The sequence below is a fragment of the Orycteropus afer genome, unplaced genomic scaffold (genome assembly GCF_000298275.1).
Source record: "Orycteropus afer afer isolate SDZICR_OR568_19922 unplaced genomic scaffold, OryAfe1.0 scaffold00180, whole genome shotgun sequence".
NCBI lineage: Eukaryota > Metazoa > Chordata > Mammalia > Tubulidentata > Orycteropodidae > Orycteropus > Orycteropus afer.
Window position 1 is genome coordinate 5249010 of NW_006921767.1, and position 26633 is coordinate 5275642.

Below are 26633 nucleotides of genomic sequence, written 5' to 3' on the forward strand. Positions count from 1 at the left end.
GTGTTTTTTCATGGTGTCCCTGGTTTCTTTGTTCCATATTATTTTCTGTGCTGAGCTCATTATGGTTATGAATTGTGTTATCATTTCCTTTGTTGCTGTTGTTTTAGTATATACTGACTATTTGTGCTTGTCCTCTTTTTTATTGTGATGTGAAGGTTTATCATTTTTCTTTGTGGTTACCCCATGATTTATAAATTTATCCCCAAGTTTAGAACAGTCCATTCTGTCTTACAGCTTTCTTAAGTTCCTCACCATTTCGAAGTTCTGTGACTATACATTCTTTTCCCTCTTTTTGTTTGTAGTTGTCCTTACTCGCGAATTGATGTCTCTTGTTGTCTTCCACTCAGTTAGACTCAAATTACAATTGAATAACCATAAAAAAAGTAAAAGCCCATGGATGAAAAACACACCATGTAATCACATAGAAACAGTAATCAGAAAAAGGAAAAAGGGAAAAAATGAAGAAAAAAGAAGAAAACATGCCATATCTGGTGATAGGGCACTAAGAAAAAAAAGGTAGGGAAGGAGAATAATAAATGAAGGAAAAAAGAGGAAAGGAAAAAGAAAAACAAGGAACAGGGTTAATCACGAGAAAAAAGGGGGAAAAGGAAAGAAAAAAAACCTTAAATTAAAAAAAAAAAAATTTCAACTAGGGACAGGGAAAAGAAAAAATGCTGAAAACTAGGACCTGGTAGGAGAAGATTAAGAATAATAATAAAAAGGACAAAAGTAGTAATAATATTAGTTGTTTTAAAACAGACAAATACAAGCACACTAATCTCCAGAAAAAAGAAAGCAAAAAAGAAAAAAATGAAAAATAAAAAAAGAGAAAAAAAAAATCGGTGGAGGACAGGGCAGGGCACCCAGGCTCCGTCTGAGCACACAGACTGTAATGGAGTCCCTGTAGGCCACACCTCCGTTCACCAAGCAGATGTGGGGTATAAGATTAACAAGAGGAATGTCATACCTTTTCAGTCTTGCAGGTCCCGAGTGTCCTTGGGGTTGCTGGAAAGCAGAATGTGTCTTTAAGCCCCAGGAATTTGCTAGAGTGCTGTCTCTTTAAATATCCAAAATAGTCAAGCTGTTTTTTAAACCTTCAAAATGGCGGCTCCCTCTGGACTGGCAAAAGTCCACAGTTTAGCCCACCTTTCTCTTCACCGTCTCCGTTTGTTCCCCAGCTACCGTGCACAGTCCTCCATGCAGTTCCTGGCTAGCAGGGTGATTTGAGGTTAATTCTTAGGTCCTACCACCACTCGGGAATCTCCAAGCTGTCTGAGCCATCAGGATCAGTCAGGATCACTGAAAGACCGCAGCTCCGTGTGTCTCCTTTTTTGGTATTTTCACAGAAGTTCTTCTGCTAGTTGGGGTTTAGTCCACTTGTATATCCTTCCCTTCAAGGCTCAGGGGTCCAAGATTATCTTCTGTATCTGTGTTAATTGTTTTCCCTTTTCTTTGTTGAAGAGGGTCTGTGCAGTCTTCCTGCCCTAGTCTGCCATCTTGCCGGAACCGTATTCATCCACTATGTTTGTGGTAATTTGTTATAACAGCAATCGGCAGCTGATATACAGTCTTTGATGGAGATGTCACTAGACTCATCTTACAATGAGGAAGCTGGGGTTCAGAGAGGTTCCACAAGTAGACTGGACCGGGGGGGATTAAATCCAGGCTTGTCTCACTCTAACTTGTTGCTGTCTAGTTGATTCCAACTCATGGTGACCCCATGTATGTCAGAGTAGAACTGTGTTCCATAGGATTTTCATTGCTCAGAAATACATTGCTAAGACTTTATTTCATGGCACCTATGGGTAGACTTGAGCCACCCGTTTTTCTGTTAGCATGAGAGTATGTTAACCATTGCACCATCCAGGGACTCCTTGTCCAGCTCTAATGTCATACTTTTTCTACTTTATCAGGCTGTCTTCAGGAGTGTAGGGGACAGTGTAGGGCTAGAAGGAGGAAAGAAATGGGTCATTCTGATGTGCTGGGGAGAGGGACTTAGCATCCAGGAATGGGAAATGGCTCTCATAGTTTGTCAACTATCATGAGGTAAGTCCTGCAGATAAATTACAACGTTTCCTTTCCACCAAGATCCCTGATGAAACCCTTTTCCCAGCTCTGGCTAGAAGAGCTCATTTTAGGCAGGTGAGGAAGTGGGGCAAGAAAGGAAGAATCCAGTTTGCTTTGCACTGACTAGAGATTCTGGTGGACTAAATTTGAACTCTGAAAGTATTTTCCCATGGAAACATTGCTGCATGGTTGTTAAACTCTTTGTATCATCAGTACTCTTGTTTCAAGTATATTAGGAATTGAATACTTTGTGGATTTCTCCAAGACTCTAACTAGTATTTATAATAGTATTTCTGTAAGAAAATACACTCCATGTCTCCAAAAAGTAAATTACAGAGGAACATAGAAAGTGCAAATTTTTATGTATTTGGGAACAACTAGTAATCTGTTGTTTGTGGTGAATGTTTGTACTTAGAAGTATTAAGATGTTATGAATGTCCTCCAAAAAAAAAAAAGAACCCCCCCCAAAAAAAAAACCAAGCACACTCCTGCGATGAATTTGAATTCGACTTGCAGTGACCCCTCCTTGGGTTTCTGAGGAAGTATCACTACAGAAGTAGATTGCCCAACCATTTTTCTGAGGAGTGGCTGGAGGGTTTGAACCGCCAGCCTTCTGGTTAGCAGTCAAATGTCTTAGGCACTGTGCTAGCAGAGCTCCTTCTAAATATCCTAGTGAATTCCAAAATAGTCTCTGGACCCTTTTATTGTATTAGAATGTGCTTAGATTAAATATTGTTGGTACAGTAAAACCTTCAAAAGCTAGAACTTGTATAAAGCAGAAAGCTGTCAGAGAAGGATACTTTTTTTTAGATGGGCAAGTTACCTTTATTTTCATCACCATTTTTTTTATTTAATTTTTTTTTTATTGTGATTTGGGTGAAAGTTTATAGAGCAAATTGGTTTTCTGTTCAATGGTTCTTACACATTCTGTTTTGTGACAATCCCTGCACTGTAACAGCACTCTTCCTACTTCCTCCCTGTTAACCATTTCCCTTCATCCTTCTTTCCTATTGCATCTTGTCTAATGAGCTTTATCCCTGGGCAAATGCTACCCTCTTGATGAACTCCTGTGGTTGGTTGTTCTAATGAGTGTGTACTTTCCTGGTATTTGTTCACCTTACAGGCCTGTCATTTGACTGAGAGTTGAGCCACGGGGGTGAGTTAAGTTCCAGGCTTGATGGGTGTCTAAGGCCATGCTCTCAGGGGTTCCACCAGTTTCTGTCAGATCAATAAGCCTGTTCTTTTTTATGATTTTAAGAAAATGCATATATATATTCTACTAATAGAGAGTGACAGAAAAGGGATTAATCAAAGGTGGAAAACTTGTGAGAACAAGGCAGTCCAATGGAGTTTCAACTCTCACCGGTTTCATGATCTTACTTGAACTAAGTAGCTGCTGGTTGAGGTGAGAGGATTTTTTTTCCTTTATGCAGGAATTTTGATGGTGTGGGGCGTCTGTATCTCTGTCTCTCCCTTCCTGATTCACCATAGCTCAGTTTCATCATAGTAGTTTTACATTCAGCAGTCTGTTTTAACCCTGACCATTAGACATAGGGAGCTCTGGTAGCATAGTGGCTAAGGCACTTGACTGCTAACCAGAAGGCTGGCGGTTCAAACCCTCCAGCCACTCCTCGGAAAGCAGGTTGGACAATCTACTTCTGTAGTGATACTTCCTCAGAAACCCAAGGAGGGGTCGCTATGAGTCGGGTTCGACTCAACGGCACATAACAACAACAACAACATTAGGCATGAAATGAAGTAGTGGTGATTCTGTGGTAGAATTATTGCTTTTTTTGCTGGAGACCTGCGTTCAATTCCAGACCAATACACCTCATGCATAATTACTGCCCATCTGTCATTGGTGGCTTGCATGTTGCTATGATGTTGAACAGGTTCCAGCAGAGTTTCCAGACTAATACTAGGAAGAAAGGCCTGGTGATCTACTTCCAAAAATCAGCCAGTGAAAACTCTATGGAAATGGGGTTGTCATAAATTGCAGTCTCCTACTTTGATGACATCTAACAATAACAGCAGTTAGGCACGAGCTTAAATTCCATTTATAAATCTGTCTTATCAATTTGTCTCCACAACTCTACCAAGTTATTTCCCTTGATTTCTTTTCAGTTAATATTCTTTAAGCTTCTTCCAGTTTCTATACTTGCCTTGCTTGGGGGTTGGTGGTAGAGGTGGAAGTTTAAAGAACCAAAAAAAGGTATAGTTGTTGGATTTTTTTTTTTTTTTTTAATTGTGGTTTGAGTGGAAGTTTACAGAGCAAATTCATTTTCCATACAACAGTTCATACACTTTTGTTTCATGACATTGACTGAAATCAATAGCTCTCTTCCCATTTCCTCCCTTTGGTTACCTTTCCCTGTGTCATTCTTTCCTATGCATTCCTGCCCTCTGGGCTATCTCCCTGTGCAGATCCTGCCCTGATCTCCCATGGTTGATTGTTCTAAGGAGTGCACCTACCTGGTATAAATGTTCACTTTATATGCTTTTTTCTTGTTTTGCTGGAAGCCACAGGAGTGAGTTCAATTCCAGGCCTGAAGGGTGACAAGTGGCCATAGTCTTAGGGTTTCATCAGTCTCTATTAGACCAGTAAGCCTGGTCTTTTTTATGATTTTGTGTTTTGTTTCGTATTTTTCTCCCACTCTATCCAGGATCTCCTACACTGATTCCTTTAGTTTTAGTAATTTTTTGCATTGTGGAAGCTTTCTTTACTTCATAATTCCGATCAAAAGAATAAAGGTTACGTGGTATTCTAGGGAGTTTTCCTAAAATATGGATATTGTTTAGGATTTGGCTTAGGAAACATGTTACTTATCAATATGTAGAACTCCTGGTAAACACGGATTTCATTAGAGTGTAACATTAATTAGACTATTTTATAATTTTCAAATGGAAACTCATATACATCAAAATTGCCCTTGACAATCCTTAATCTGCTCATAAGTAGACTATACATGGTTTTGTGTGTTTAGTACAATATGGTAATTCTTATTTGAGGCCTGCTAGGATAGAGGAAAGGAGGATAGGATTAAACAAAAGGAAAATCTATATGTGGATATTTAAACCATTTTGTCTTTAATAACTTTCAAATCTCTAGGGGCAAATGGAGAATGGATGGATAATTAAATGCTCCTGCTTGCTTGCAGGGGTTTATTTTACTCTATTTTTAATATTAAAATTTTAGAGCCTTAATATATGCTAATTATTTGTTATAAGGATTAAATATGGTGATTTATGAGAAAGCTTGCAACAGGGTCTGACAAGTAATTGGTGCTTACTGTACATCTGTTGGGTTTGAATCTCATTGTCATAGATAGTAAGTATCATGGCTTAGTGATCAGTTAGATTCTCCTTGTGCTTTGTCATTTTGTACAAAGTTTGATTTTTAAATTCTAAAATAGTAGCTGGTGATTTCTTTCTTTCTGGGTGTTTTTAGGATGAATTAAGTGAAGTGATTGATATTAAGGATCCAGACTCTGTTCCTGCAGCTGAACGAAGACAGAAACGCCTGGCTGCTGAGCTGGCCAAATTTGATCCTGATCATTACCTGTGAGTTTTGAGTGTTTTGGGCAGTAAATAACTTAGTTGAAATTTCTTTTTCAAAAAATCGAGTGTCTTTCACTATTCTATATATGTGCTTTTTGAACTCTAGGAATTAATGATCACTCAAAGCTTTACTGACATTGAATGAACCTACAATCACTACATCTGTGTAATAGTATAAGGAGTTGCCTTCCTAGCAACAGAACTCTTTAAACATATTTCTTTGGGTTTTATACTTGCTAGGCTGAAAAATACAATATTAAACTCAAGAGAATATTTACACTTCTTTTCATTAGACGTTCTGTATTGATTAGTGATTAAATGAAAAATTTTCAGTTTCTTTAAGAATTTGAAGCTGTTTGTACTGTGATGCTTTGCTCATCCTGGATCTTTCTAACACTAGCACTAACAGCAGCACTAATACCTGTAATCAAGGATTTGTTTCAAATTAACAATCATTTTTCATGGTCATGTTTAACTAAAGTCTAATTTTAAGTTTTGTTGTATTTTCCACATGTCCCTGCATTAATTGTGTCTTTAGTCATAATGTGTCTGTAGATAAAGTGATAGATAACTGCCTTCAAGTTGACTTTGACTCATGACAACCTTGTGTACAGCAGAACCAAACACTGCCTGATCTTGTGTCATCCTCTCAATAGCCAACATGTTTGAGTCCATTTTGGTGGCTGTGTTGCCAGTCCATCACACCAAGGGTCTCACTCACCCTCACTGGCCCTCTGTTTAATGAAACATTATGGCCTCCTGCAGAGGTGGATCTCTCCTGATGACATTTCCAAAGTCAGACAGTGTTCTGTTGTGATCTGTAAAGTTTTCATTGGCTAATTTGAAATGGAAGTAGATGGCCAGGACTTTCTTCCTAGTCTGTCTTAGTCTGGGAGCTCTGGTGAAACCTGTCTACTCTGAGTGACCCTACTGGTATTTGAAATACTGGTGACCTGGCTTCCAGGATCACAACAATACTCAAGCTACCACAGTATGACAGACTAACAGATGAGTGGTAGACTGCATCTGTGCTAGGCTTATATTTACTTAAGAGGCTTATTGAATTAATGAACAGGTAAATAATCACTTGAGGGGAGATTTTGATGTCTCTCATTGGCCAGGTTAACAGAGCATGTCTTCTCAGGAGGCAGTTGTCACCTGGTCTCTGTAGATACTTGGTTTCCAAAGAATGTGTGGAGAATGGGTGTCCTGTGTTGATGTAACACCTCAATTATCTTGCCAGGCTGTGGGCTAACAATTTTTTAACTGTTGGATACAGCACTAGCAGTCATATCTTTCTATATTTGTGTAGTGCTTTTTGCTTATCAAGCACTGTAATGTGATTATTTAATTTAGTTTTCACAACAGAGGAGGAAAGGAGGTTAAGGGACTTCCTCAAGTTCATATCATGACTAAGGGGCTTGGGCAGGATTTGAAAAGAGCTTCCCTATCTGTTATTTCATATTTCCTTTTCATGTATGCTATTTAAGTTTAACTGCTGTTGCTCTTGTGATTAACATTCTATCTTCTGTGACACAGTAGGATACTAATTGGAAGGGAGAAATATATCTTGTGATGTGCAAATGCATTGAGTGATGTGTAGTGATAAATGGTTGAACTATTCAACATCCTAAGGGAAACTGGATAAGAGCAGGATATATTATATTTTGGAGGACATCTGAGAGATTCAACTCCATTTACATTGCCATTTCTAATTACCTTTATCTCTCCAATTGTGGTTTTAAAGGTCCACTGAAGAGTAATTTGAAGAAATCCATTTAAAATCATGCTGAATATTTAAAGTGGAAATTTCATTGTCAGCAAATTTCTGAGGCAAGCATAAAAACAGAATGAGCTTTACAAGACTGAAATTTCAAGTGGGAGGGAGCTTAATTAGAAGAACCACTTATCTCTTCTCTTTTTAAGCTAGAAGAATAACGATTTGGCCTGAGAGAATAAGGAAATTGGAATTTATAGTTAGAAGTGTGATGTTATAAGTAGCCTTATTTTCTCCATCTTCAGTGTTTCTTTATCTAGAAGCTCATTTTCTTTAATAGTATGCCTGACATGTTCCTACCATTTCTCAAGGAATAGTTCCTCTTATGTAATGGTTTAACTTGAGTCACAGGCTAAATCAGGAAAGTGGAGTCATGAGGTAAAGGTTCTTTGTGACTTTTTCTTGTAGCAATAAGCTAACTGTAATTTTTTGTTACTCATTACTCATTATTTGTATTAGCTAACTGATTCACCTAAATGTGTTAATATGAAATGAAGCACCAGTATAGTTCTTTTAAATTTGCAATAATTTTTTTTTCATTCAAAGCTTTTTCGTTAATAGTTAATACAGTGTAAGGAAAAGGCTTATGTTAAAATTCTTTATTGTCCACAATGCAAATAATGAATTGTATGCATAATATATTTTCAAACATTAAGTATAATAGCTGTGTGTCCTACGTAATATGTTATGTAATACATTAATGTATTATAACATTTAAATTATCTGGCTTCTCTTTACAAGTCATGATATATCTTCATGCTGTCAGGTATATTTTATTTTATTTTTTTGGTTTCACAAAAAATAATGATCATTTGAGCAGCCTGAGCAGAACATAGTTAGGGAGGTAAATTGTATAAAAAAAAAAATGTATATATTTCACATGGCCTATGAGAGACATTACTATTTTCCCTCAAGGATTATTATTATTTTTAAAATCCTCTTTGAAAAATGAATTATTTCTTTATTTAGAGGATGGTATGTTCTGCAGGCCATTGGAGTACTGGGCATGTAATAGATAATTCACAAACATTTATTGCTTTCTGATTATCCATTTCTTGCCATTTATACCTTTTGGGTATTATTTTTTATACCAAAATATGCTGAAGGCATTTTGTAAAATTCCGTAATAATCTTTCTTCTTGGGCTTATGATAACCAAGCTTTCATATTTCTCTTACTGAGGATTTTTTTTCCTCCTTGACAGTCAAATTGTTTTTTAAATGGTAGGTATATTATCTTTTTACCTTAATCAATTAATAAAATCTCACCTATCTGAGTAATGAAATAGAAGAATTTAGTCAGCATACTAAATATATGTATTTTTTTAAATTGTGATTTGAGTGAAAGTTTACAGAGCAAATTTGCTTTCCATTCAGCAGTCCATATACATTTTGTTTCATGACATTGATTGAAATCCCCATAATATAACAGCTCTCTTCCCACTTCCTCCCTGTGGTTTACCTTTTCCCTATAACCTTCTTTCCGGTGCATTCCTGCCCTTTGAGCTATCTCCCTGTGTAAAGATTGCCCTTCTGAGTTCCCATGGTTGATTATTCTAAGGAGTATACCTGCCTGTTGTAACAGTTAACCTAGTAGGCTGTCTATTGTTTGGCTGGAAGCCATGGGAGTTAGTTTAATCCTAGGTCTGAAGAGTGACTAGGAGCTATAGTCTCAGGGGTTTACCAGTCTCTATCTAACCAGTAAACCTGGTCTTTTTGTTTTTGAAATTTTTTTCTGCATTTTTTTCTCCTACTCTATCCAGGTTCTCCTATTTTGATCCCTTTCTGAGTGGTTGGCAGTGGTAGCTAGGCACCATCTAGTTCTTCTGGTTTTAGGGTCATGTAGGCTGAAGTTCACATGGTCTCCTAATCCCGTGGACTAATTGTTTCCGTACATCTTTGGTTTTCTTCATTCCTCTTTGTTCCAGATGAGGAGAGACCAATTGTTGCATTTTAGATGGCCCCTTGCAAGCTTTTAAGACTCCATTTGCTACTTACCAAAGTAGGATGTAGAACAATGTTTTTGTGCAGTATGTTATGCCAGTTGAGCTTGATGTCCCCTGTGACCATGGTCCTGAGCTTGTGGGCCCAGCAACTCACTCCTTCCAGGTGTTTGGCTCTGGCTAAGAAGTTATCATAACTTTGTTCCCATTAGCTCTATTATATATATATATATATATATATATATATATATATATATATGGAAGTTCTTATAACACATATAAATAAATACATATGTAGAAATATTATGGCCCAACATATATGGTTATGGGTTTATTCCCTTTTGCCTACCCATACATGATAATTTAGCATGTCTCCCTATACATCCACCCATAGATTAATGTTTGTTATTACTGGTAACCCAGTATTGGGTGTCAATATGCTAAATTATCTTTCATGTAAGAAAAGTGACAAAAATATAGTACTGTTTTCTATAAACTTGTAAAAAAAAAAAATAGGTGGCATGCTGGTCAAGGTTTTGGACTTACTGAGGTGATCATCTCAAGAATATAAGTAATAATTATGAAGATAGCATGAGAATCACATACTTCCCAGATGACTCTCTAATCAAAACACCAAGCTTACAAAAAGGCAATAGAATAAACTCATTTATTCATCCTTTCATTTATGCATTTATTTCTTCAACAAGTATTTGTTTGAATGAACTGTGTACCAGACAATGTTACAGGCACCAGGAGCACTGTGGTGAAAATGACAAGGTCTCTGCACTTTTGAGAGTGACTGAGTATCAATATGTCCAAAACTGAGCTCAATGATTTTACCTCTAATTAGTATTTCTAATTTTCTATTTGGTTGAATGCCCATTTTTCACTGAGTCACCCAGGTTAGAAACCTGGTATTTGTCTTTAACTTCTGCTTTAGAATCACACACATCCAATCCTTAAGTTGTGCCATTTATCTCTTTATTATTTCCTTCACTATCTGTTTCTCTCATCATATTTGCCTGGCTTATTGCAGCAGTCTCCTAATCGCCTAACTTATTCTTAACACCAGCCTGGACTTGTTCAATCCATCAGCCATAAAAATACTGGTCTTATGTATGGAAAATGAAAACCTACTTAAACCCTTAGTTGGTTTTCCTTTTACTTATAGCATAGCTCCTAACCCCTTGGCATAGCATTGAAAGTTCTCTGTGATCTGGACCCTGCCTCCCTCTGTTGCCACTGTTCTTTCATCCTCTGTGCACATTTTATTTATTTAACTTTTTTTTTGTGATTTGGGTGAAGGTTTACAGAGCTAATCAATTTTCCATTCAACAGTTCATGAACATTTTATTTCATGCCATTGATTGCAATTCCCATAATGTAATATCACTCATCCCACTTTCTCCCTGGGTTCTCTGTTTCTGTTCTTCCTTCTTTCTTAACCCTTCCTGCCTTAAGAAATCTGCCCTTTTGATCTTGAATGGTTGATTGTTCCAAAGAGTGGGTCTTTTCCACATGTTATTGTCCACCTTATAGATCTGTCTGTTGATTGGCTGAAAGTTGAGCCAGGGGGCTGGGTTCAGTTCCAAGCTTGAAGGATAACTAAGGGCCATAGTTTCAGAGATTCCACCAGTTTCTTTTCAACCAGGGAGCCTGGTCATTTTTATATTTTGAGTTTTGTTCCATATTTTTCTCCCACTCTACCCAGAACCTTCAAATGTGATCCCTTTCAGAGCTGTCTGTAGTGATAGCCGGGCACTATCTAGTTCTTCTGGTCTCAGGGTCATGGAGGCTGCAGTTTGCATGTTCCAGTAGTCTTTGGGGTAACTGTTTCCATGCATCTTTGATTTTCTTCACTTTCTGCTTCCTCAGGGAGAGACCAGTCATTACACCTTAGATGGTTACTTGCAAGTTTTTAAGTCCTCAGTCACTCCTCACCAAAGTAGGATGTAGAACATAGTCTTTGTGGACTATGTTGTGCCAGGTTGACCTTGATGTGCTCTGAGACTTTGGTCATGAGCTTCCAGGCTCTTGTCCACATTTTATATTGCAGCAGTAATAAACTTTGGTGCTCTCCACCCATACTAAACCACTTATTGTATGCTATTTTTCATTTACCGTATTCCTTTGGCAGCTAATTTCTTTCCCTTGCCCTACTTTGCCTAAATACCTTTCACTTATCCTTTAAGACTAGGCTCAGTAGTTAACTCCCACCCCCAATACCTTTCTGCCCAAAGTGGAGTAGGACACCTTCTCTAATTCTCCCTTGTTACAGCTCATCTTGTTTTTACCACATTATTTCATAATTTTCTGTATTTGTGTCCATAGAGTCCCTGGATAGTATAAAAAGTTATCATGTCACCTGCTAACCTGAAGGTTAGTGATTCAAGTCTACCCTAGAGGCACTTTGGAAGAAAAGCTTGGCAATCTACTTCCAAAATAATCAGCCATTGAAAACCCTATGGAGCACAGGTTTATTCTGACACACATGGGGTCACCATGAGTTGGAGGCACCTTGGCAGCAATTGGTATGGTTATTTGTGTCCATGGTTCTTGTTATATCATGAAGTTGTTAAGGGCAGGGAGAGGAAGGGAATCTTCAGTCTCCCTGATGCCACATGTATAGGGCAGTTAGTGAATGCTTCATGAATTAATGACATTTAAGAACTTGAAAATAATTTATTTTGGAACCAAAGCAAAACCCAAACCCAATGCCATTGAGTTGATTCCAATTCATAGCAACTGTATAGGATGGAGAACTGCCCTATAGAGTTTCCAAGGCTATAAATCTGTATGGGAGCAGACTGCTTCATCTTTCTCTTGTGGAGTGGTTGGTGGGTTTGAACTGGTGAACGTTTGGTTAGCAGTCAAGTGCTTTAACCACTCTGCCACCAGAGCACCTAGTGGTACATTGTTGTTGTTGTTGTTATGTGCCATCGAGTTGGACCTGACTCATAGCGACCCATCCTTGGGTTTCTGAGGTGGTATCACTATGGAAGTAGATTGCCTAACCTTACTTCCGAGGAGTGGCTGGAGAATTTGCAGAGGTATGTGTATCCACTCATATATCCAGTTGAACATACAAGTCTGATGCTGAAGACAGACAAGGGAGTTGTGAGTGTCTGGATAACTATTGAGGCCAAGGAAGAAGACAGAATCACCCAGGTGGAACTGGTAAGCCACCATGCTACCAGAGCTCCTAGTACATTAGTCAATTTCAAATCTTGCTTGTGAAACTCTAATTCATTAACAATATAAAGAATAAACTATCACAATTTAGATTTCTGGGACAAGTATAGTAAGCTTTTTCTCAAAATAGTAATGTAAACGTTTTGAAGTTTTGGGCCAGAGGGTGGGAGTTACCACTTTCTAAGATATCATCTTAGAAAGTTGGTTTGTTTTTGTTTTCATCTTTATCCCCCTGGAAGGAAAAAAAAACAAACATCATCTTTTCAGACGGAATCTTCTTCTGCCCTTGCCTTAAATGGCCTCAGTGTTCCATTGTTAAGGCCCTTTTTTGTGGCTTACCAGTTCCACCTGGGTGATTCTGTCTTCTTCCTTGGCCTCAATAACTGTCCAGACACTCACAACTCCCTTGTCTGTTTTCACCATCAGACTTGTATGTTCAGTTGGATATATGAGTGGATATACAAATCTCCATTCATACACCCCTCAAAAGCACCTCAAACTGAACCTGTTTCAAACAGAAACAGATTTCTTCACATCCATCAGCTTCTTGTATTCCTTTCTTAACAAGAGTGCGTTGTCCACTAAGATGTCCAGAATCCTGGCAATCAACCTTGACTCCTCTAGCTTCCTAAAAACTAAAACCCAGGTCACTGCCATTGAGTCGATCCTGGCTCATAGCGACCCCTCCTTCGGTTTCCAGGGTGTGGTATCTCTATGGAAGTAGATTGCCTAATCTTCCTTCCGAGGAGTGGCTGGTGGATTTGAACTACTAGCCTTCTGGTTAGCAGTCAAGTGCCTTAGGCACTACGCTACCAGAGCTGAGAATAGCTGAAAATAATATATAACAATGACCACAGGCTGGTTCAAACCCACCAGCCACTCCTCAGAAGGAAGATGGGACAATCTACTTCCATAGTGATACTCCTTGAAACCCAAGGAGGGGTTGCTATGAGTCGGATCTGACTCAATGGCACATAACAACAACAACAACAACATTCTTAACTCATTTTTAAAATTTCTTCAGTGTGCTTTCGTGTTTCCTAGTCTTTGCTATACTATTCTTTCAGGCCAGAATATTCTCTCCTACTCCTCTTTTATCTGATTAGCTGTTAAATATCATTCAGCTGTTGATTTATATAACACTTCCTCTGGGAACCTGGCCTGTCACCCCAATTTTATTTTGTCATAGTATTTTGTACTATATCTTAAAGCTTTATGCTTTATCATAATTGTTAACTCTCTTATGGGACTGTAAGTTCCAAGAGGACTAGGATTGACAGTGTCTTGTTATCAGTGTTACCCTGAACATGGAACTTGGAACATGGTACAGAGTCAATGACCTATTTAGCATTTTCACAATTTTCTCTATTTTTATTGCTTATCGTTTTTGAAACTCATTTCCTAGAAAAAGTTCACTTCCTAGTTTGTGGATGAAAATCTATAGAACCTTATTTAATAAGAGTTTTCCTTCACTTTAGGGAGAAAGAGTGAGTTAAAAGACAATAGACTTTTTGCGGGATTAGCTTTATAAAGCAGCTACTTCATCTTAGTCTCATACACCACACACACCTGACAGAAAATGATACTGAGAATTACCATTTCAAGATACTAACTATTCAGTTTTGCCCAATATGTACTTTATTTCCTCAAGTGTAAAAATGTACTTATATTGGTTAAAAGCTTGGATTCTGAAATGACTTTGGTAGGTCTGAATTCTAGCCAATCATCTTTCTGTTTCTCTGACCTTAGTCAAGACACAGAACTTTTCTGGATCTTAGTTTCCATCCTTGTAAATGAGGGTATTAATAATACTCCTTTCCATAGTGATGATAGGAAGATTCAGTGAAATAATGGATGAAAAGCAATTGGCACGTATGAAGTATTCAGTAAGTTATCTGTGATACTTCTAATTTTAAAAGATTTAAACATGTCAGCTGAAAGAGAAAAAGTATTTTAAGGTCATAAAATTATCAACTAGAAAATTCAATGAATCAAAACAATCAATTCCTTGAGTTTCTAATTAATTGGAATTTTACTGTAAATGAATTTTTCACCATAAGTTGTACTTTTTGTCATTCTGTTCCTAAGAATACTAATTTCTTACTTTGAATGCTAATAATTTAGCATGATGTCTGAAAAAGTGTCCTCTAAGAGGTATAATTTGAATGTAGCTATTATTTTTCTAGTTAAAGCTGCAAGTAAAGTTTAGGAAAAGTAATTTTCTCTTCTTTAGTAACTTTTTCTTCTTCTGCATAGTTTAAAATCAAAGAACTTTTAAGATTAACATAACTAAATAAAAGAAGTGGTATTTTGGTAGAAAATATATGTGCTCATGAAAAAACAATGTGTGTGTGTCCTCTTTAACTTTGTGGATATACAGTATCCTAAAATTCATACTTAGGAGCTCTGGTAGCATAGTGCCTAAGGCACTTGACTGTTAACCAGAAGGCTGGCAGTTCAAACCCACCAGCCACTCCTTGGAAGGAAGGTTGGGCAATCTACTTCCATAATGATAACCGCCTCGGAAACCCAAGGAGGGGTCGCTGTGTATGAGTTGGGGCTGACTCGACGGCACATAGCAACAACAACAACAACAAAATTTGTACTTATGTGTTTATTTTTCTTTGGTAGTGGGATTAAAAGTCTCTTTCCTTTACTGTAGCTTTACCAAAATCTGTGGTACTTGAAAACTGTCTTAGTTACCTGTTGTTGCTGTAACAAAAAGGTACCAAAAGTGGGTGGCTTTAAAAAGCAGAAATTTACTTTCTCACATTTCTGGAGGCTGGATGTCCAAATTAAGGGTGTTGGTAGGGCTAAGCTTTCTCTGTGGTCTCTAGGGAAAGATCCTTCTTTGTCTCTTTCAGCTTCAGTAGCTGCCAGCAATCCTTGGCATTCCTGGGTTTGTACACTCATCTGCCTCTGTCTTCACGTGATGTCTTCCCCTTGTGTGTGTTTCTGTGTATTTATTTTGCTTTTATTACAAGATAATCACTCAGGAGGAATTAAAACCCACCCTACTCCAGTGTGGGGCTAATTAACACAACAAAAGAAAATCTCTATTTCCAGGCAGGGTTATATTTACAGATATAGGAGTTAGGACTTTAACATAAGGTTTGTGGGAACACAATTCAATCCATAACACAAATGTAGAACGTGCTAGGCCTCGGTCCATTGTGTGTTCAGATTCGCTTGATTCCATACTGGCATAGGACTGTGATAGTCTTTTATTTACCTTCTGTTTAAAGCTATCAGACATGCCAAATATCCTTCTAGTCAGAGCTTACTTTTTGTTTTATTTTGAGTAGTGATCATGAAGAAAGTAAATTTAATGCTGAGTCTTTCCTTGAAATGTACTCTAACTTAACCTCAATTTGTAGTGTGAATATGATTGAGTTCAGGTAGAATTTTGAAAAATGAAAACCAACTTAATTCTATACAACAATCTCATTTAATTTTTTTTTTTTTTTTTAATTCCAGAGCTGACTTTTTTGAAGATGAGGCAGTTGAACAGGTTTTAAAGTACAAACCTTGGTGGACTGATACATATTCAAAAATGATGGCTTCTTCAGGAAAGAGCCAGGAACAAGAAAACCTTGCTGTGCTAGGTAAGAAACTGAAAATTAGGCTCATTTATTTAATTTTGAATTGTCATGGTTTACCAAGTTTACTTCCCTCCCTATTTAATAAGCGTACAGTTGTAATTACCTCATAAAGTAAAGGCATAATTTTGGTTTGCTAATTTTGGAAATGGAGCCTTCATTCCTGAATGGAAAATGCCACTCAATAATAGACTTATTTTTCCTGGATATTCTGTTGAAGACTTCTTCCTTTTGAATCATTGGAGTCTTTTTTAAAATTTTTACTTTTTTTAAAATTTAGAGAAATTAACATGCATGACGTATGTAGTTATTGAATAATCTTTTTGGGAGATCTGAACATTCCTCTGTGGTAAGGACATTTGAGTATTAGTGGGAAAAGACCCTGTTCTCATTTTTTTTTTTGTCAGGTGAATGAATTTGATTTGCTTTCCTCACAAATGGTTCTATGAAGAAGCAGGAATAGTTGTCCTCATAGCCTTACCTTAGAGAGAGCAGGTGGACTAACTTTTACCAATGAAAGCTAAACTGGAGCTTTTATGAGCCATAAGAGATGGCTGTGCTATATTTAGCATTAAACCAAATGTTAAAATATTGCTCCACATCTTACTTTGGTGAGTAGTGACTGAGATTTTAAAAGCTTGCAGCGACCATCTACATACAATGATGGGTCTCTCCTTGTCCAGAGCAAAGAAGAATGAAGAAAACCAAAGGCAAATGGAAACAATAGTGTGAGCGACTGATACACCATGAGATCCTCAGCCTATATGACTGTGAGATCAGAACTAGATGGTGCCCGGCTACCACTGTCAACCACTTGGAGGGGGATCTATGTAGGAGATCCTGGATAGAGTGGGAGAACAATGTGGAACAAAACTCAAAATCTTAAAATAAAGAGGACCAGGTTTGCTGGTCTGATAGAGCCTGGTGGAACCCCTGAGAATATGGCCCCTAGCTGCCCTTCAGGTCTGTAATTGAACCTACTCCTGTGGCTTCTAGCCAAACAGGACAGGCATATGAGCTGAACATTTACATTCAGCAGATACACTCCTTGGAGAGATCAATCATGGGAGAATAGAAGGGCTGTATATGCACAGGGAGATAGCTCAGAGGGCAGGAGTGCACAGGCGGGATGGACACAGGGAAGAGCTAACTATGGGGAGGAAGCGAGAGGGGAGCTGTTGCATTGTGGGAAATTGCAGTCAATGTTATAACACAAAGTGTATGTGAGCTGCTGTTTGCAAAGTGAATTTGCTCTATAAACTTTCACCCAAATCACAATTAAAAAAAACCATGTTATCCATAAAGAATTCTTTCTTAGATATTTTAATACCATCTTCTCTCAGTGGAAGGAGCTCTGGTGGCATAGTGGTTAATGCATTTGGCTGCTAACCAAGAGGTTGTCAGTTTGAATCCACCAGCCACTCTGTGGGAGAAAGATGAGGCAGTCTGCTTCTGTAAAGATTTACAGCCCTGGAAACTCTTTGAGGCAGTTCTACTATGATCTATAGTGTCACTATGAGTCGAAATTGACTCAATGGTAGTGGGTTTGGTTTGGGTTCTCTAAGTGGAAGGCTGATGTAATAAATGTATAAATTAAAAATAAAATAGTTTCAGATAGATCAAGAATAGAAGACTTAAATTTTCTTTCATACTGATTTGGCTTTATATACTAACAATGTTAATGTTTAAGTGAAAGGAATACACACACACTTGCACGCGTACACATAATCATACCTTCTGAAGGATATTATACAGAATATAGTATCTCCCCGTTGCACGTTCCTCTTCCTAAACATAACCACTGTTAACAAATTTGAGGTGCTTTTTAATGCCTATTGTTAGCTACCATTGATTTGGCTGCTGACTTGTGGGAACCCCATGCACAACAGTATGAAACGTTATCTGGTCCTGTGTCATCCCTGTTTGGCTATGGATCGGACAGATCGTTGTGATCCATAAGGTTTTTATTGGCTGATTTTTAGAAGTAAATATCTGCTTAAGAAATTTATACACATTTACTCAAGTATGCTTTTTTCAGTTTGTAGTTATCTTTATATCTTGCAGATCTTCTATATCAGCACTTACAGATTGCTAAAAGGGCAAGGAGACTACATCTTCTGACCTCCTCTAACAGCACAAGAGGAAGACAGAATCACTATCAGTAGCCCAAGGCCCATTCTTGTGAGGCCAGACATGCTGCCTCCCTCTAGCCCTTACACCAACTGTTCCTCCTGCAGCACCCAAAGCCTGTCTGCTGGGTTCGATAATTCACTGCAGTGGCCACACAGAACTCACAGATTATGGGATTTATTAGGGGAGCACCAGGTTACAATTCAAGTTCAGGAAAAACGCTCAGTCTCTCTCCCAGCCTGCTGTCTCTCAGCCAGCAGTCTTTCACAGTCTCTCTCCCAGCAGTGTGTGTCCCTCAGTGTCTCTCTCAGCAGTGAATGTCTCCTGTGTCTCTTTCCCAGCAGCGCTTGTCTCTCAGGAGTGCGTCCTTCCTCAGCCAGCAGTCAGAGAGAGACTTCTGTCTTTAGGAGGCCTCCTTTTGAGCCTGGCAGAGTGGCCAAACCAACCAATCATAATATCAGAATTTTAAGCGCCTGAGAGAGCAGGAACCTCCAGAACACTGCTTTGTGCCATGCTCAACAGAAATACCCCAGGTGGATAACTTTTACAATCAGAGCTCCTCAGTTGCTCACAGCAAATTCCACCATGGAGTTTACAAAGACGTAGGGCTAGAAAAGCCTACCAGGTAATTTACTACACTGCACAGATCTTCCAGAATCTTTTATGTGCTTCATGTTTTGTTGGATATCTGTATCATGGTTGCTGGATATTTGGTCTGTTAACTAATGGTGGACATTTGAATTGCTTACAGTTCTCTATTACAGATAATGCTATGGACTTTAACCACTTAATGTACAGTAACTACAAGGTCTCTGTTGAGACATACTATTTTGATTCTCTGCATAGCAATTATCACTCTTTCATATTTTTCTTGTTTATTTATTTATGTATTAAATTCACCCCACAAGAAGGAAGACATCTTGAAAGCAGAGCTTTTGTCTAGCTTGTTATCTGCTGTATTTTCATTATCTGCCTGTTACGTAATAGGTACTCAACAGATATTTATAGAATAAATAAATATTATAATACATATTTTTGTGGTTAGTTTTTAGTAGTCTAAATCATACAAAAGGAGCTCTGGTGGTATATTGGATAAAGCATTTGACTGCGAACCAGAAGGCCAGTGGTTCAAACCTACCAGCTGCTTCGTGGAAGGAAGATGGGGCAGTCTGCTTTCCTATAGATTTACAGCCTTGGAAACTCAATGAGGGTTGCTATGAGTTGGAATTGGCTTGATGGCAGTGAGTTTTAGATCATACAAAGAAAAAATTAAGTCAATTGCAATGCATGACAAAAATTGATTTGTGACGACTTTTTTTTACATTTATGGTTCCCACCAGAATGTAGATTTCATGTTTGATTTGAGTTTAAGAATCTTTCAGAGATTTCACACATTATCTAGACAAATTTTCAGGTATAGGATTGCTAACCCAATTTAGAAAGTTGATGTTTGTGCCATGTAGGTCTTCTTAAAAAGTTTTGTCAAACTTAAGTCATCCAGGATATCACCTGGTCTGAATCAGTTTCCCCAATTTTAGGGCAGTATCTTAACTGAAGGAGCTCTGGTGGTGTAGTGCCTAAGGCATCTGACTGCTAACCAGAAGCCTGGCGGTTCAAACTGACCAGCCACTCCTCAGAAGGAAGAAGGGGCAATCTACTTCCGTAGGCATACCGCCTCAGATATGCAAGGAGAGGTCGCTATGAGTTGGAGTCGACTTGACGGCATGAGCTCCAGTGATGCTGTGGTTAAAGCATTGGACTGCTGACCAAAAAGTCAGCAGTTCTAATCCATCAGCTGCTCCATGGGTGAAAGATGGGGCAGGCTGCTTTTGTAAAGGTTTATAGCTTTGGAAACCTTATGGGAGCACTTCTGCTCTGTCCTATAGGATTGCTGTGGGTTTGAATCAACTTGATGGTGGTGGGTTGGCTTTGTTTATCTCAACTGAGGTGGTGTGAGATGAAATTGGTGGTTGCGTAGTTGAGTTTTCTATCCACAAGGGTGAGCTAGTTGCCCTACAAATCAAGAGAAGGCATTACTTTAACTTAAGTTCTAACTTACTGTACTTGGAGAAATTGTAGATTATTCTTACTGCTGTTTTTTGTTGTTGTTGTTGTTGTTTGTTGGTAGTGCTTTCTGCTCATTCTATGCACACTTTTGACAAGAGATACAGCCAGTTTGTCCTTTCCATCACTGGCCCTCTGACCTTTCATCTGACTTGTGGCATATATCCAGACTGATGTTTCAAAAACAGTCATAGTCAGCTAAGCTCTTTTAGTGGTTCATTCTGAAAATCATGTTTAAAAATATCAAGGGCATGTGATCTGAGGTAGAAGAACTTGAGCTCTGTGTTGAACAGAAACTCTTTAAAATATACCAAGTATAGGGTTAAGTATAGGATATTAGCTAAATATGAGACTTGATGTTTAACTTTTTGCTCCATCAGAGTAGTGTGTGAACTCTCAGAGTTGCCATAGAAATCCTATAATACCTCCCTTATAAAGCTGTTGTGAGGCTTAAGCAAGGAAATGTATTTAAAATCCTTTGCATATTGTAAAACCAATGGTAAGATCTCCGGGTATCAAATAGCTTCTCTGTGAAATTACAGTTTTTGCACATTTACAAAGTTTCTAAGTAAAAGTTCTTAATGAGATTTTTCTTTGATTTTTTTTTTCTTGTTCAAATATTTGAGATACCCACAATTAGAAGACCTACTTGAAGTGTGTTGAGGGATAAAAATATGTGTTCCCAGTATAAAATGTGGGAGAAAAGAAAAAAACTTTAAACTTCACAATTTATCCCAGCAGCATGATGCTGCTGTATCTTCTCTTTTTCTTTGTTCTTCCTTCCTCTGGGCCCTCTTCCCCTCCATATCAGAGCAGTGGAATGTTCCCTCTAACACACTCTCAATTAGACATGGCTAGGAGCTCTGGTAGCATAGTGGCTAAGACACTTGCCTGCTAACCAGACGGCTGGCGGTTCAAACCCACCAGTCACTCCTCGGAAGGAAGGTTGGGCAATCCTACTTCCGTAGTGATACTGCCTCAGAAACCCAAGGAGGGGTCGCTATGAGTTGGGGCCAACTCGACGGCACATAACAACAACAACAACAGCCAGATATAACAGTGTAGATTAAGGGCAGATTTTGATTCCTTTTCCGTCATAAACCATTAGCCTGACTTGCTATCAATTCCAGATGCTTCTTAGGTGGTGAACTTTGGTCCTTATTCTTTGCCTTGGACATGATTCTTGTCATTTTCACTGTAGCCATGTGTTATAACGCTAAGATTTTTATTAATGTCTTCAGCTTTCTAATGATCCTGATTTTCTTCCCCAAAGGCTTGTAAATGGAAGTGCTAAATACTGTGCTCCCTCTGAGCTTGTTTCATGAGGATGGACTCACCACATTTCCCATGTTGGCTTTCAGTGGTTAATCTCAGCCCAAGAATCTTGGCCCATTATTTCTTGTTATGACACCACATAGCATTTATAGTCAATGAGCTTGCTAGCAGGGACATCCTGTTTGGCATCACCGAGTCCCTTAGTGTTTATAGAGATAACTTTCAGTGTCAGCTTTGAAAAGTGGTAACACTGCAAGGCTACCCATTCAGACTGAAGATTTGAATGTACCACATTTTCTTCTAGTTCCCTTGATGTGTTTCTAGTAAGGGTACAATGCAAGAGACAGATTTGTATTATTCTGAGAGGACCCAGGTCATGAATGGCTTCATTGTTGACTGAGAGAAGACAGGGATATTCAGGAGGAAGATTTAGAAAGAAAGGGAAGATTTAAAAGTAGCAAAACTAGAAAATACTCAGGAGACAGACCTCTGACTGACATCTGTGCATTGATGGGAGCCCATTGCAGTTCTCAAAGGTAGTGATGGAGATTTTAATGTTGGGTGATGGTCCTGGTCCTTTTGCTTCAATGTGAGGGCAACAGTTTGTTTCCCAAATGAATTGAGTGTTCAGCTGGCTTTTGTTTTATTGTAGATTATTTTTAGAAGTATAATTAACTGAAATGTTGTGAACTAATAGCAAAGCTGCTTTGTAGTATAGCTAAGTCATACAAATGCTTAACAAATGTTACTTATGGTGGCAGCCACCCAAGTATTATTGGCACCACATCTGTAGTTATTTCCAGTACTGCCGTTCAGTTAGACCTGGACTATGTGCAGACCTCCCCAAGTCCCCCTTTGGGTGGTAGGATTTGCAATTCTAATGAAAAAGGCCTTAGGGAGGTCTGATTTTTTATTTCTGTAGTGTTCTCCTGTGTTGTTGTTGTTATCTTTCCCTGGTTTCTTTGCTTGAATTCACATCTGCAGTATGTTTGTGTATTATTAAGGAATAAGGTAGGCAAAAATGACACACTTAAAAACCCCCAGAAAAAGGTGGTGGTGTTGTAAGGAAAGACTAGGGGCACCAAGTGTGCATGAATACAGAGGAGTACATTCAAGTAGGCTTTCCTTATGTCCACAGTCAATGAATGTAACCTGTAATACATGGTAGTATAGTTTACAAGTAAGTAATATAACATCAGAACCTACAGTTCTCAGATCAACCTTTACAAATCATTAAACTTTTATAGGTATGATTACTTAAGAATGGAGGGATAAACAGGAGTTGATATGTTGGTAAATGGTTATAGGCACACTTACTTGGTGAGTCACAATTATGTGAAAGCAGAGATCTTTATTAGTCAAATAGGATATAAAGCCTTTTCTCTTGTGAGATAATATCATTATGAACACCTGGCACTATCTTATTAGCTAAATTAATGAACATCTCAAAAACTATACCTAAAGGAATAGTCTGTCTCTAAACCTTCTTGCCAAATACAAGGGGTCTTAAAATACTTTATCAGATATACTTTCTTCATGCAGTGAATATGTTCCTGAACAGTTTCCTTAAAATGAATAACTTCAACTAAGAGCATCTGTTTAAATTTAGGGATTTCAGACAAGTCCATTAATGAGACAGTCAACACCTTATTTCTCTCTTAACTAATTTCATTTTTTAAATGTCAGCCTTTAAAGAATTCTTCACCTGGCACATAGCTGTATTATTAAGTTAAAAAAATATACACATTTCTTTTTCTTGCTGGCCAGCAAATTAAATGCATTCTTATAGCTATTTGTGGTTTATATAAACAGTGTTTGTACAAATACATTTAATTTTAAGCCTCTTTTTTTTTAATGTAGGATTTCTAATGAAAAATAATTATATAAATATATTTAAAAAATCTGTTTTTTTTTTTTAAATTGTGATTTGGGTGAAAATTTACAGAGCAAATTCACTTTCCGTACAGCAGTTCACATACACTTTGTCTCATGACATTGACCACGATTTACCACAATGCAACAGCTCCCCTCCCACTTCCTCCCTATAGTTACCTCTTCCCTGTGTCCATCCCTCCATACACTCCTGCCCCTTGAGCTATCTCCCTGTGCATAAGCAGCCCTTCTTTCTCCCATGATTGTTCTCTTCAAGGAGGGTATCTAACTCAGGGAAATGTTCAATTCATATCATACCTGTCTATTGTTGGCTGGAAACCACAGGCGTGGTTTCAGTTCCAGACCTGAAGGGCAGCTAGGGGCCATAGTCTCAGTGGTTCCAACAGGTTCTATCGAACCAGCAAACCTGGTCCCCCCTTTTAAAAAACTTGTTTTTACACTAGTACATTTTAATGAGTAAAGGAACATTGCTTCTAATAATTTAATGTAAGTGTATTTAAGATTTTTTTTTCCCAGAGAACAGGCTGTAAAACTGCTGGAAGCCTTAAAACAAAAGGAAGCCATGTTAAATTCAAGCCTCAAAAGAGGGGACAGAAGTGGGTTTGAAAACTTACAAGTGGAAGTGATCCATCAACATTCTGCCAAGTTGTGATGGGCAGAAAGGTGTCTTTTTTTCTTCAGCAGAGACAGAAAGGAACTGGGTAGATACCTATCAAGAGAGTGGTCTGGGAATGTTAAAAAGGCAGTGGAATACCTTTTGTTCTCTGAGAAGGCGGTAGAGATAGTCTCTTGTCTCCTCTTCTTTTAGTAAGAGATCTTCCTACATTATAGCTGAGCACATGACTGCTCTGCTAGTGACAGCATTTCCTTTCTTTTCTTGTAACTGCCTGTGGTTGTGTGAGTAAGTCCTGACTGATGGGAAGTGATAAGTATAATTTCTAGATCAAGTCTTTAAAAAAGAAGGTGCTTACAATCCTTTTCTTATTTTCTCCTTTCTCATTGGCTTGGAAAATGGTAAACACTTTGCAACAGCTGCCCTTGAAACGAAGGTGGTGGTCATGTGATGAAGATGTTGATGCTTCACCAGCCATGAGTCATTCCAGGGTCAGGTTGCTAGTATGAGAGAGAAACTCATGTCATATTTAAGCCACTGTATTTGGGGGTCTCTTGGTTACAGCAGCTTAGCCTGTCATTAGCTAAATGTGATCAGCAATTCTAAAAGCTAGAGAGAAAGAGTTGAAAGGTATTTTGACTTTGAGTTGAATGCTTCTCATACTGGTCTTAATTTTTTTTTTTTTTTTTTTAAGTGAATTTGATAGTAGTTCTCTTGTAGGACATGGAAAGAAAATAATTAAATTTCAGAGGTAATGAATTTAAGACACCTTTACTTAGATAAAACTTTAACTTTAGATATCTAGGTGTTTGTGTTTCTTTAAAAATTACTCTAAGGCAAGTGGTAGGCAATGTTTTACTTACTATAGCTAAGACCAAGCACATCTGTTTTTAGCTGTTATTTTCTGTAAGTCTTTCTCTAAGACACCATGTATTTCACTTTCTATGTAGTAGTGAGGAAGTCATGATGATTGTGCTTTGTTAATCTAGGATAATAACATAATTGAATAAAACCGTTTGACATCAAGTTGATTCTCACTCATAGCAACCCAATGTGTCAGAGTAGAACTGTGCTTCATAAGGTTTTCAGTGGTTGCTTTTTCTCCAGAGGTGGCTCTGGGTGTACTTGAATTGCCACCTTTCAATTGGCAGCTGAGGACATTAATTAACCATTTGCCTCACGCACAAAACTGAGTAGGAAAACATACTATGTTTATAGCTGTAAGGAGACTTTATGTTGAAAGATTACGTTATAATTGTAGGCATGAATGGAAACTTAGAAGGAACTACAGTTTTATACTTGCTAGCCTTATCAATGTAGACCTATTCTGTTTTGTCACTAACATTTGATAAGTATTGCAGCTTGTTTTATAGTCTGAGGAGTCAACATTTGTTAAGATGATTGATAGGAGAAAAAAATTGCTTTTCTCTCTTACATCAATAAGTAGTTGAAAAATGGAAATGGGAAAAATACTATATTTGCAAGAGTGACAGAAATTGAAAATATGTTGAAATAATCTTTAACAAAAAAAGCATGAGATCTATTTGATAAAGGTAGTGGTTCAGTACAGTGCAAAAAAGATGGATTACTTAATAAACTGTGCTGGCAAAGTTAACTATTCATGTGGAGTAAACAGAAATCTGAAAACATAGGACAGCATAATTCCAGATGGATTAAAAACTTAAATGTAAGAAATGAAACAATGAATCTTAAAATCTGAGAGACTTTATAATCCAAGGATAAGGGAAAGCTTAACCATGACTATAAATCCAGAATCTATAGCATGGATAAGGAGCGCTGATAGCACAGTGGATAAGGCATCTGGCTGCTAAACAGAAAGGTCAGTGGTTCAAAGCTACCAACTGCTCTGCAGGACGAAGATGGGGTGATCTACTTCTGTAAGGACTTACAGCCCCAGAAACCCAATGGGACTCTCTGTGAGTGAGAATCAACTTGATAGCAGTGAGGGTTTTTTTTTTTTTTTTTAAATAGCATGGATGTATGTTTGGTTGTGTATATTGCCATTTAAAAAAAGAGAAAAGATGGACTTACATGGGTGCATAAAAACTAAATACTTCAATGGCAAAAAGTACCATAAATGCAGTCAATAGAAAAGTGGCAGATGTAGAGAGATTAGTTGGATTTATATAGATAATATATAAAGAGTTCTTACAAATTTGACAAGAGCCACCCAATAGAAAAAAAAAAAAAAAAGGGCAAAACAAATTGAAATGGGTAATTCACAGGAGAGCAAATCCAGATTGCCAATAAGCATATGAAATAATGATCAAAATTCAGTAGTTGCAGAGATACTAATTGAAGTAATAGTGATATGTCACTGTTAGTTTTTTGTTGCTACATAATGCATTCCCACAAATTTAGCAGCTTAATACGACATACATGTATGCTCTGACAGTTCTTTTTTTAATTTTAATTTTATTTTTTTATTGTGATTTGGGTGAAGATTTACAGAGCAAATTCACTTTCCATACAGCAGTTCACATATACATTGTCTCATGTCATT

The 26633-nt window shown here is 37.8% G+C and overlaps 1 protein-coding gene across 1 annotated transcript in view; it reads left to right on the plus strand.

Annotated features, from left to right (window-relative positions):
- The window catches only part of SHQ1 (SHQ1, H/ACA ribonucleoprotein assembly factor), a 199606-nt gene that overhangs the window by 24166 nt on the left and 148807 nt on the right, over positions 1–26633 (plus strand). Inside the window, exons 5-6 of the mRNA XM_007947331.1 lie at positions 5516–5628; positions 16013–16140. Of these exons, the coding sequence (XP_007945522.1) occupies positions 5516–5628; positions 16013–16140 (241 nt within the window). The remainder of the gene's footprint in view (positions 1–5515; positions 5629–16012; positions 16141–26633) is intronic.